Source organism: Thrips palmi, unplaced genomic scaffold, assembly GCF_012932325.1.
Source record: "Thrips palmi isolate BJ-2018 unplaced genomic scaffold, TpBJ-2018v1 HiC_scaffold_15, whole genome shotgun sequence".
Taxonomy (NCBI): domain Eukaryota; kingdom Metazoa; phylum Arthropoda; class Insecta; order Thysanoptera; family Thripidae; genus Thrips; species Thrips palmi.
This window is the reverse complement of record NW_023144624.1, coordinates 13,177,264-13,189,148: the sequence shown is the minus strand read 5'-3', so window position 1 is coordinate 13,189,148 and position 11,885 is coordinate 13,177,264. Positions and strand designations below refer to the sequence as shown.

The 11,885-nt window shown below is 39.7% G+C and overlaps 2 protein-coding genes across 2 annotated transcripts; one reads left to right on the top strand and one right to left on the bottom strand.

The window, feature by feature from the left end:
- The first annotated feature begins 171 nt into the window (after positions 1-171).
- Positions 172-6,211, top strand: LOC117640826 (polypyrimidine tract-binding protein 2-like). Its single transcript, XM_034377747.1, has one exon. It carries the CDS (start codon positions 541-543, stop codon positions 2,071-2,073), a length of 1,533 nt encoding a protein of 510 aa, XP_034233638.1. The 5' UTR covers positions 172-540; the 3' UTR covers positions 2,074-6,211.
- An 86-nt stretch (positions 6,212-6,297) lies between these two features.
- LOC117640825 (5'-3' exoribonuclease 2 homolog) lies at positions 6,298-11,649 on the bottom strand. Its single transcript, XM_034377745.1, has 13 exons — positions 11,448-11,649; positions 10,885-11,158; positions 10,491-10,800; positions 10,175-10,402; positions 9,838-10,085; positions 9,583-9,759; positions 9,345-9,505; positions 9,041-9,240; positions 8,854-8,967; positions 8,497-8,769; positions 8,151-8,405; positions 7,739-8,072; positions 6,298-7,651 (listed from the first exon to the last, which is right to left on the bottom strand). The coding sequence occupies exons 2-13, from the start codon at positions 11,151-11,153 to the stop codon at positions 7,191-7,193; spliced, it is 3,030 nt and encodes a 1,009-aa protein (XP_034233636.1). The 5' UTR covers positions 11,154-11,158; positions 11,448-11,649; the 3' UTR covers positions 6,298-7,190.
- Between the last annotated feature and the right edge of the window lie 236 nt (positions 11,650-11,885).

Here is an 11,885-nt window from a genome sequence, read left to right as displayed (position 1 = left end):
GACACTCCCATCTAAGAATTTTGCTTTAAACAATTTCCCCGAGGTGCGCAACAATATTTAAAACAGACAGATAATTTTTAGGTTATCTGAGTGATCTATTTCCTTGTTTCTTCGTGCGCTAAGAGAAAATGTTGCTCCTGTGACACCTGGCCACGTGCAGTGCACCGTCCCTCGGCCATTGTTTGGAACTACGAGACGAAGCGAAGCGAACGACGACCCAACACCCAAGCGATGGAGGCCTAGTATTATCGATTAAAAATAGCTGTCAGACGAAAAGTATTCCGCCTCTGTCGGCTTGGACATTTGCGTCAAGATTTCGTCGTGCCGAACTAGTTCGTGGCCCGTGGTCGGTGTCTTCGTTCTGTGTAGGACTCGAGGTTTATCCGCGGTGAAGGGAGACGGATCTGCCCGGGAGTACACGCGTCACAGCCACAATAGGCCCAAGCCGTACCAAGCCTGAGCGTGCCAACAGTGTGCGGCAAGTAACAAGTGGGAGGAGTGGACGTGCTTCTTGTCGCCGGCATTGCGTTCGACCAAAATATGAATGGCGATATGATGGTGGGCATCAAGCGTGGTCCTGAAGAGTTTCGCAGCAACACCAGCAATGGCTCGGGTCCGAATTCGACGGATAGCGACTCGAAGAAGATGAAGCTGGAGGGCAAGCCCTCCCGTGTCATTCACGTAGGCAACATTCCGCACGACACAACAGATGCCGAAGTTGTGCTTCTGGGTGTGCCTTTCGGCCGTGTGACCAACGTGTTGGTGCTTCGAAGCAAGAATCAAGCTTTTCTGGAGATGGCCGATGAAACAGCTGCGTCAAATCTAGTGCAGAAATATTCCCAGACCCAACCTCAGATCCGTGGGCGGGCGGTGTACACACAGTTCTCCAACCACCGTGAGCTCAAGACTGACAGTCCCTCTAACGCTCTCTTGAGCCAAGGAGTTCAGCAGGCTATAATTGCAGGAAATGGGATTGAATCTGGTGCCGACAATGTTAATACAGTTCTACGAGTCATTATTGACAATATGATTTGTCCGGTGACGCTTGATGTTCTGCACCAGATATTTTCTCGCTGTGGAAAGGTGCTTAAAATAGTTACTTTTACCAAGAATAATACTTTCCAAGCATTGATCCAGTTTTCCTCGGATCGTGAGGCGCAGGCAGCCAAAGTCAGTCTTGATGGTCAAAATATTTACCATGCCTGCTGCACTCTCCGCATTGATTTCTCTAAGATGAGTAACCTCAATGTTAAATTCAATAATGAAAAGAGCAGAGATTTCACCAACCCCACCCTGCCAGCTGGAGAAGGTATGGATAATGTGAACCCCAACAGTTTGTCAGGAGCTGCAGGTCTTCTGGGAGCACCATTTAGTGTTGGTTTAGGAGGCCAACTGAATGGGGCTAATGGCTCTCCACTGGCTGGTGTTGGGTCAAGCCTGTCCCTGCTAGGAGGTTTTGCTCTGCCGACTAACAATGCCACTGCAACACCTGTTCTACTTGTCACCAGCTTGGACGAGCACACTGTCACCCCAGACCATCTGTTTACCTTGTTTGGTGTGTATGGTCATGTATTACGTGTGAAGATTCTGTACAGCAAGAAAGACTGTGCTTTAGTTCAGATGGCTGATCCCAGTCAAGCACAGAATGCTCTGACGCATTTGGACAAGATCCGTGTGTTTGGAAAGCAAATTCATGTGATGCCTAGCAAGTACCTTTCAGTTCAACTTCCAAGAGACGGCCAGCCAGATGCGGAGCTGACAAAGGACTTCACAGCATCCCCAAGACACAGATTCAAGCAGCATAATTCAAAGAATTACCAAAATTGTCATCCACCTACCCAGGTGCTTCATCTGTCGAATATTCCGCCAAGTGCTACTGAGGAAACTCTAAAGGAAGAGTTCACAAACCATGGGTTTGATGTAAAGGCCTTCAAGTTCTTCCCTAAGGACCACAAAATGGCCCTTATTCAGTTACCTACAGTTGAAGATGCGGTAGATGCTCTTATCAAAATGCACGACTTCATGTTTGAAGGTAACAACATAAGGGTATCATTCTCTAAGTCACGTATTTAAAGTGATTTATTGGGACAGGGTCAGAGTATTTTATTTTAACTTAAGCTAAAATTCTCTGTATAAAGTTACTGCCTTGTAGCACTACAAAATTTACCTGGCTGACAAATGTTTTGACTGACTTCTGTTTGAGCGGCTTTTGGCTGTTGAAGACTTTATACTTGCCTTTCTGCTTTGTATGACAAGTTTGATTGTGATTAACATCTTAAATATCATTTGTAGTTTAAGATGTTTCAGTTTTTTTATGCCCATGGTAATATTCATCAAATCTAAATGTCTTAACTAAAGGTATAGCTTTTTCACAAATATTCTATGTTTGCACTGATATGAAGCAGTAGAGGCTGTTACGGGCACAATCCAGACTGATCTTAATAGACTCTGCTGCTACTGCTGTGCAACTTTATTGTTGTATGATTGGGCACATCAGCACATGCAGTAATTTATACATTATTTTTAACATTGTCATACATATCCTTAGTTCCTTTAAGATTTGTAGTAGCTTGCATGACCCTGTCCCTAAGTGTTTTTCAGGTTATTATTATGTTAAGGTCTTTATTTTAGTGAAGCTGTCTAGTTTTCAGTTTCTGGTGAGTTGATAAGACTAGTGGAATATGTGTGGAATTAGGACTCAACTTGTTTTGTATTATATTATACCTATATTTAGCAATTGGCAAACTAAGTACCTTATTAGGGAATAGTTTCCCTTGCTCTAAAATTTGGTGTGTTCAATAGATTGCGATCTCCATGTGGTCTGATTTCAAATCCTATTAGCAACTGAGTGCAGACCAGAATATATTCCAATAACTTGTACATACAGATTGCTGTAATAGCTGCTCCTCTGTGAGCTGTTAATTGTTGTCAGTTTTTATTTGCCCCATTCTCATTCCAAGATGGCCGATAATTGGCTGCTATGATTTTAATGCCATATGTTCATTGAAACTCAGAGCATGAAATATTGTGAAATGGTAAAATCTGCCAAATACACTTATCAGTGAATCATTCTGGCGGCTGTGACTGAAAGACTCAAACCTGTTTAAATGGCTTGACATTTTTGACTTGCACTTAAGGCAAGGTACCGATGCAGAGAGGGGGCCAATGAAAATGGATAACCATTCATTCTGTGGTTGAGCCCAACTTTTACTTGCAGTTGGTGTTTCAGCTGACCTCAGTACAAAACTTGAGTGCATGGTTGCATTTTGTGTGAATCTGTGCGAATTGGCTGGGCAAAAATGCAGGCATTTGTATTGCCATTTATCCCTGCTGTCCAAATTATTTTCTTACATGAACTTCTTGGAGATTGTTCACTTTTTTTTTCTTGTGCCGTGGAAATGTAGGATCAGATGTCTTAATGTCTTCTTTTCTTTCTTTTTTCTTGAAACTTTATTTTCTTGTTTAAATCCTCAGGAATCTAATTAAGTCCCAATTTTTTTACCGGGAAGTCTTAGTTTATGCTCAGTGATACAAGTGATGCTAGAAATTTTTTACTATCTCAGCAGAGTGTTGCTAGAACTCCCATTTAGCTTCATCCTTAACAGAGAACACAAAATCTTTCCTGAATATATATAAATATAGCTTCATGATTATTCTGCAACTTAGTTATTTTTTTATTGGCTTTGTACTTTTCTCTGAAAAGTATTAAATTTACAAAGTACCACGTATTTATGGTACAAATATAATGTTAAGATTTTCTAAATTTTTGTTACTTTTATGGTATTGACATATCCTCAAGCCTTGGTGCGGAACATGTGTTGGTGTTATTCGGTGTGTTATTTAGACTTGGTGAGCAATTCTGTATTGCTTTGGATTTGGAGGGTATTTTTATTTATTAGATTAGTAAAGCAGCGCTTAAGGCCAACTTTTTTTGTTGAGATACTTGCTTTGTTTCTTTCTTGTTTCATATTTTAAAATTGTTTTTGAATGTGTCGATAATAGAAAACTTAACTGTGAAGAGTGACCTCTTGTTCCTTCATCGGAAAGTTGACCTTCAGCTCTGTAACGGAGAATGTAGGACTTTATAAGTATTTTTCGTTTAAAATTTGTGTTTTTATCTTCATTATTTTGTGTGTGTTCCATCTTTTTGTCTATTGAACACTAATTAAATCCACCTTATTTAATTTCTTCAATTTCACACTATGTTGATGCTTGTTTCCCTCTTGCCCGATTATTCCACAAGTGTACATTTAATGATCTGCCTTTTCTTGCATTGTTACCTACATTTTGTGTACTGTTTTGATGGGAGAATCACCTGAATTTATGTGGCGTTTCCTCCTGTGCAATCGTTTTAAGTCAAATATTCTTTAAATGTAAGTTATTTGGTTTGTTTTCCTTATGTGAGGATTGTGAAGGTGTTATTTCTTGTTACTGTTTCCCTACATTCTCTTGTATATCAGCAGTGGACCATTAGGATATTTAGGCCTATGAAGTATTTAAAGTGGCGACTATCTGGTAGCTTAGCAGCTTGTAGCATTCTCTTTTTTACGGAAGTGTTTTGAAAGCATAGGACCATTGTTGCCAATCAGTGTTGTCTACATGATGTGAGTGTTTTGTTGCCTTAGCAGCTGAATGGCTACAGTAGACCAATGGGTGTGGTTGTGCTTAATTATACAGTATTATGAGGAATAATGGGATGGATAGAAAATCAAAAACTTCTCATGGTATAAGATAAATATTATTCAGTTTGGCCAAATCTTTATTGACACAAATCATATTATATTATGTATTGTATATTAGTGTAGTATTGGATTATCCATATCTTTTGCTTTAGTGATGTTCTCGGCTAATGGTCATTAATTTAAATTATTTTGTTGGATGTATAGATATATATATATGTAGATGACCTAAATTATACTAAAACTCATTACCATTGTTCTATTTACTTTGTCTTATTAAGCCGGTAAATTGGTGGCAACTTTGTGGTCTTTTCAGTTAAGTGTGTCCTGCTTCCAATCTTGTCTCTGATCCTTGCTTTCTTGTTTCATGAAAACTATGACCTCTATCTCTCTCTCCCTCCCTCCCTCTGTCTGTCATACTTTAGGACCGTTCACATTTTCCAGTACGTACCAATCTTTTTGTTTGTTTTTTGGTCTTTTTGCGGTTTTGAAGAGAAATAATGCACAATGTAAAATGAAAATTGAATAAATGTCTGAACTAAGTCTTGTCTTGCTGTCTTCTGTCTTCCTATCTGTCTATTCTTTTCCAGCTTTTCCATTTACATCTACTCTTGACTTCATATATGGCCTAACCATCCTTCTCTGGTCATTTACCTCCATACCTGTTCTAATTCTTCACATTGGGAGGTTTTATAATTTGAAGTATATTTTTTTTACTCATTTCTGTTCATTTTGAGCTATTGCCCCTGTCTGTGATATTTTGACTCCCAACATTTCACCTTTTATTTACAAATTCATAGAGACTTAAATTAGAGATGTTTTAAGATAACTGTTTAATTGAAACTTAAATGGGATGAAGGTTGGTGAATTTTCCCATCAATGATCTTAAATGATTCATATGAGAGTTGGATGGTTTCTGAAGTTGCTCTTTTTCCTTTGTTTGGCATATTCCTTAATTCTGTGTTTACTTCTCTGCCCTTTCATCTTTCTCTCTCTTTGTCTGAGTCTATCATAGTTTCTTATTTGAATTATGTCGAATTAAGAATAGGATTGATTTCTATGCAGAGTAAATTGTCTTCATTTCTTGCCACTTTGATTTTTAACTGCTGCTTGTTTACATAAGATCACAGGCTGTGGTTTGTAAGGCTTCCTCGCTATTTATTATTATGTGAGTGAGGTGTTCTTCTGAGTAGATTTAGTTATGGAGCATAAACCTTTGGCTGTGGGTGAGTGAGAGAGACAGGGTCATCCCTCCTTTTTTTTCTCCTTTTTTTAAAAAATAAATTTTGGAAAGTATATTTTTTACTTATATTTATAGACATCAAAGATATTAGCGAATAAAAAGACTCTAGAGCTGAAACGTAAAAACAATCAGGAACTCTAGGATCAGGGTTCCAAGATCCTGAGACAGGATTTCCCTCCCCACCTCCCTCTTTTGTTATACTTTTCATTTGTAATCTCCTGTGATGCTTTTTTGAGGAGCTGAAGACTGTTAATAAAGATGCACTCTAGCTGCAGAGTGCTTAATCAGAGCAATTTGTGGTCCTTGGTTGTACCATTAAACTCAACCTCTACTCCTGCACTTGAATGAGTCTGTTTACAGAAATAGAACAAACAATTTTGAGTTCCCATATACTGTCTCCGTGCTGTATTTATGGTATTATTTATTTTATACTCCAAAGCCTCTCATTTGAACCAAGTTAAAAACTGAAGAAACTCAAAAAGCAGTTTACATCAAATGTCAACTGCCTCTATTATGAGCATTTGACACATTTCTGTGTACAGTTCGGCACATCAGTACATATGCAAGGTACAACATCAGGCATTTTTACTTAAATAGAGATCTATGAAAACTTCTACTTTTACCTTCTTGTCCATGTACACAGAAGGCAAATAAGGTATCACATAGACGTAGCACCAACCTGTTTTGAAGGTTGCAGCAATTTACATTCCTCCCTTGTCAGAAACACAGCAATAAACAATTATGCACTGACAGGAAGTGAGATTTCATCAGAATTTAAAACATGCATTCTAAGGTTAACAAACTTCAGATGCCCTTGAAAATATTAACACAAATGATGTCTACTCACCAAAGAGAAAATGAGCATGTCAACAAAGTTACAGAATTTTTAACTCTGTAGTTAAGGTATAATAGCATCCTTCCTCATACACAATTGGATTAAAACAATGATTCATTGGAAACCTACAATTAGCAACCACAGGCTATGGTCGAGGTGAAGAAAAAAGTTCATGCTGTTGCCAGGTACTCAAACACAAAATATACATACAAAGCTATAAGTTAAGTGAGTCGCACACTAGACAATTTTTCTATAAATATTTCGTCAGCACTAAAATATAGTATAGTCAAAATTTGTGGAAATACATTGAAAATGGTCTTTCAGGATTATAGCTCTTATTTACAGTAATTAAATTTGTATTTATAATTATAAAAAAAAATTGACACCAATCAATAATTAAAACAAAGCGCCAAAACAGAAGGAGCACTTCATTCTATTGCCGAGAGTTATAATTTTGGCTGTTGCCTCTGTAATTATTTCCACCTCTAACGTTGCCGCCCCTGTGCGATCCTGACCCTCTGTTAGAAGAAGGATATCCTCCTGAATTTGAAGATTGATATCCACCCCTGTTAGATGACTGGTAGCCACCTCTATTTGAGGAGCTGTAACCACCTTGATTAGAGGACTGGTAACCTGAAGACTGATACCCTCCACCAGAGCCATAACCGGAGCTGGGTGGCTGGTAGCCGCCACGGCTGGAGCTCTGATAAGATGGATAAGCCGATTGAGATCCAGAGTGTTGGCTCTGCCAACCAGACTGGTGGCTCTGCCCACCCCGGTAACCCTGCCCTCCCCTATGACCTTGTGATCCATTGCCCTGCTGATAATTTCTACCACCAGAGTAGCCACCAGAAGAGTGACCCCGATGGCCTCCATAACCACCTCTGCCGCCTCCTGAAAATAAATGATTGGGTTTAGCAAAATATGAGAGAACGACTGGTATGTAGAGGAAGGCATGCGGTGCACAAAGATGTCACCTACCTGACATGGGTGGAGGCACATTACTGTAGTGGCCACCAGACCCCCCTCCCCCTCTACCTCCCCTGGGTACATGGTGACCCAACATGCGGTGGCCTGCCTCATTCAGAGACCCTTGGTAAGTTCTAGGTCCCATTCCAATATGTTGCTTCCAGTTGCCAACGTCACGATTCTGTTCACCAGGCTTGAGAACACGAGGTGGCTCAATGGCTCCCGGAAGACGTTTTGCAGGATAAATGAAACCATCTGGATATTGAGGATCTCGGTATCGAACACAAATGACTGCGTTTTGGCGAAGAACAGGCAGTCCCATCACAGGAGAATCTAGAGATGCACCCTAAACCAAAAAAGTTCTATAAGAATGTAACCAATTATTAAAATGATTGAAACAAATTATTGGACCACCGTTCAATACCTCCTTGCAGTTGTCTTCAGCAAGCAACACTCTACCCTGCATCCCATCAATTTGGACATCTGTCTCAATGTCAGGATCTACTCCATTCTCATACAAACCCCTGAAAAACGAGTATTTTTCATGTTGCTGAGGTATATACAGCCTATCATCGCCACGAATGTTTCGTTTGATTTCAGCTGGAGTTAAAAGAGGATAATACTCCTTTAAAGCCTTGTGCAGTCTTTTTTCTTCCACAAATGGAAGAAGAGCAACTCCCTAAAATTAGGGGGGGGGGAAAATCAAAATTTAGTTAATAAAAGCAGAATTTTAAGCCAACTCAACATTAGCAACCGAAATGCTAAATTACCTGCCAAGCATATTTTTTTCCATTCAAATCAATTTTGAAGTCCTCAGGGTAAAAGTCTATGATTGGAGAATCAGGATCTGTCATGAGCTGGCCCCAAGGTTCAGGTACATGACTTCTACTAGCTGCAGGGAATACTCCCATGAGCTGCTCCAATGGTTTGAAAGGTTTTGTGTTCTTGGTATCAAATTTCTGTGAAACCTCAGCAACATTCACAAAATCTGATGCAAATGGTGCATAGTGGTAAGGAAAGTACCAGTCCCATGAAGCACAACCCTGAAATAATTTCAAAATTTGTGAAGGAGAACAAGAAATGAGCATGGTTGTTATGTACTGGTTGTTGCAACCAGTTTACCCTACCTGATAGTAATACTGCAAAACCCAACAAAGGCCACGAACATAATGATGTCCTACTTTAAACCGGAATTCTATATTCTCCTTGCTTACATCAAACTTTGACTCATAATATCGATCCTGAAAATGGAGAGAGTCAATGTATAAACTTAATGAGAAAACCAAGAGAATTCTGAGGACACAAAAGGTATACCTTAAAGCCGTCTTCCCACAGTCGAACTTCATCATTTGGATTTTCGTCTTCTTCGTTGTCATCCTCTCTCTTTCGTTTTTCTCCTCTTGCAGAGTCACTAGATTCGCCTGCTGGCTTCAGAAGGGCCTGAAGGCCTGCATTGGCATCAGCATTAATAAGGTTCCTATCTACATTGCTAGGACCACTGTCAGTAGACATTCCTACATGGAGCAAGGTAGTTAAGTTAGGTTTCAGTAAAAGCTTGCAGTGCATTTGGGAACAAAAGCATGTTTTAAAGATTCGGCAGATTGGGAAAAATATATACCCTGACGTCTCATTTGGAATGCTTCTTGCCTGACATTTTGGATAGGATCAACAACAGCTCCTCTTCCTAGAGGTGTAGGGGCAAACTGACCACCAGGCACCCATTTTGGCCTGTGGTCACGGAATCTTTTCATTCTCTCATTTTTTGCTTTCATGCGTGCCCTAAAGGAAAAAAAAACTTCAATTTTTGAAGATTTGAAAAATATACAGACAATATTTGTCCAAGAAGTGGCACTAACTTGAAGGCTATTTCATCTTGTTGACGACGTTTGAATATTTCATCTTCTACATCACCAAGGTCTGCCATAATCAATTGGACACGATCCAGATAAACTTCACCACTATTAGTGAGCCAGCCATTTGTCTTGTAGACAGTTTTCTTGTACAATGTGACTAAGCGATCAATTGCATTTTCCCTGGAGATACATAGTAATATAATTATTAAAGATACAATTGGGATGCCAATTCTAAGGATAAAAATTTTCAAAACCGACCTAATTTCTAGAGACGGTAAATGGGGCAAGAAATCATTCCCCACAAAAAAACACATGAACACCCAATCATCAATAGCTCTTTCAAAATCATACTTGAAAGGCAAGTTAGGCATGGCCAACTCTCTTTCCAAATATTCACGGAGAACACTTAAGCGCACAAATATGAACTCTTGTTCAGAGCCATATGTTTTAGCACTGCTTGCAGCATTTGCTTCAGTACCCTGGCATTCTTTCATCTCATGACCAAGCTGCAACACAAGGGTCCAAAATCAAATTTAATATGTTCTCAAGAGCGGGACAGTGATGAACAGCTTTAATGTATTCTGAAAAGACATACCTGTCCACAAATATCACATGGTCTTGGCTGATTAGGTTTGAACTCCTCCCTGATGATTGTAAAGTTCACTTCATGAGTGGCAAGACCCAACATGATTAAATCTGCATCAGCTCCACACAATACATGATGAGTGTTTGGGTCATGATCTGGCTGGGCACGTTGTTTCCTGATATAATCCATAATTTTATGTTCTCCTTCACCTGGCACATTGGCATCTGAGAGTATAACCTAATAACCAAAATATCAAGCATTTTAGGACAGAGGCACATTTTTATGGTAAAAATTAATTATATTCAAACATCTCCGAATAAGGTACCTTAATGTCTTTCCACCCTGGATCACTATTCAGACGAGCATGCACATAATAATGCAAGCACGCAGAGAGCCGAGCCATGAATGGGGTTCCTGGAGTGATGCAGTTACTATCAAAATGTTCTCCTTTAGGCTTCTCTGGAGGAAGATAAGCTCCTTTATCAGCAAGCTCTTTGCGTATGCGGGCAATCTCATCAATTTTTTCTGAAGTTTCCTTGGATGATCGGAATCTTCTTGATCTCTGTTGATTCATTTTAGCTCTTGGGGCAACCCCATCAATAGCCATGTACAAGACTTTCCTCGGACGGACAATCCTGTTGAAATTCAAAGAAACATCATGGTGATATAACGCTCACTAAGCTATTTTGAGACATAAATACACCTTTAGGCAACTTTACCTGAATAAACGATCAATACATTCAAAAATAGCCACCATCATTTCATCCTCATTTTTCGGAGCAGGTCTATCTTCAGGATGAGTACAAGGGTGGATTATTCCATTCATGTCTAGGTACAGATTATCAAACTCAACTCCATTAGGATTTGGCTGTGATGCGTCAACTGTTTTAACATTGCCGTCAAAATCTTTTCCTTTTTCTTCCACACAGGGCACAACAACGGATGGATATTTCCTCGTCAACCAACGGAAAAATGCTGGGACTCCCATGGTTGCTGAAAAGAGACGGGATCAGTGATAAGTACTGTAGGTCGCTTGGCAAACGAATCCAGCTTAATTTGTAGGTTATGATGCCCTTGGGAAAGCAGACGAAAGCATCTCAAGCTCAACTTAAAACGTATCACGAAGCAACGCAGAAGGACTAGGATCAATTACATTCAATTTATTGAAATCAAAATTGAGTGGTTCGCATGGACTTCAATTACAACATTAGCTTTCAGAAATTGAACTTTCAGGTTGCTCCACCAGAAGGCGAGCCGGCATTTATGAGGTATTATAACGTACCAAGTCAATCAATCTGATGCACCGTGGACGTCGATTAACACGAGAAGAAAATTTTGAAACTTGATATGTAAGGGGTTTCTCAATTTGTAACTTGAATAAAACTTTACTTAGGTAATAAGCATCGTGTTTTTGTTGACGCGAGAAAGCGGCGTGCGTACGTGCGTGCGTGTGTGTGCTAGTGTGTGTTTGTGTGTGTGTACGCGACGCCGTGGCGTTACTGTTGGCGATCTTGCTTCGTGTTCTTCTCTCATTTGTCCCTTTTTGTGGATGAATGTAAGTGGAAGTAATCTATACCGTTCTATTTAATTCTTGATTTGTCCTTGGAACCCCTACATTATTGCATTTCTCAGGAAAAGAAGAAAACAAGAGACGGTTGGCAACACTGGTGTCGAAGGTGGCCTGTTTGAAACAGCCCGCAGAAGTAGCAACTCCAAGGTG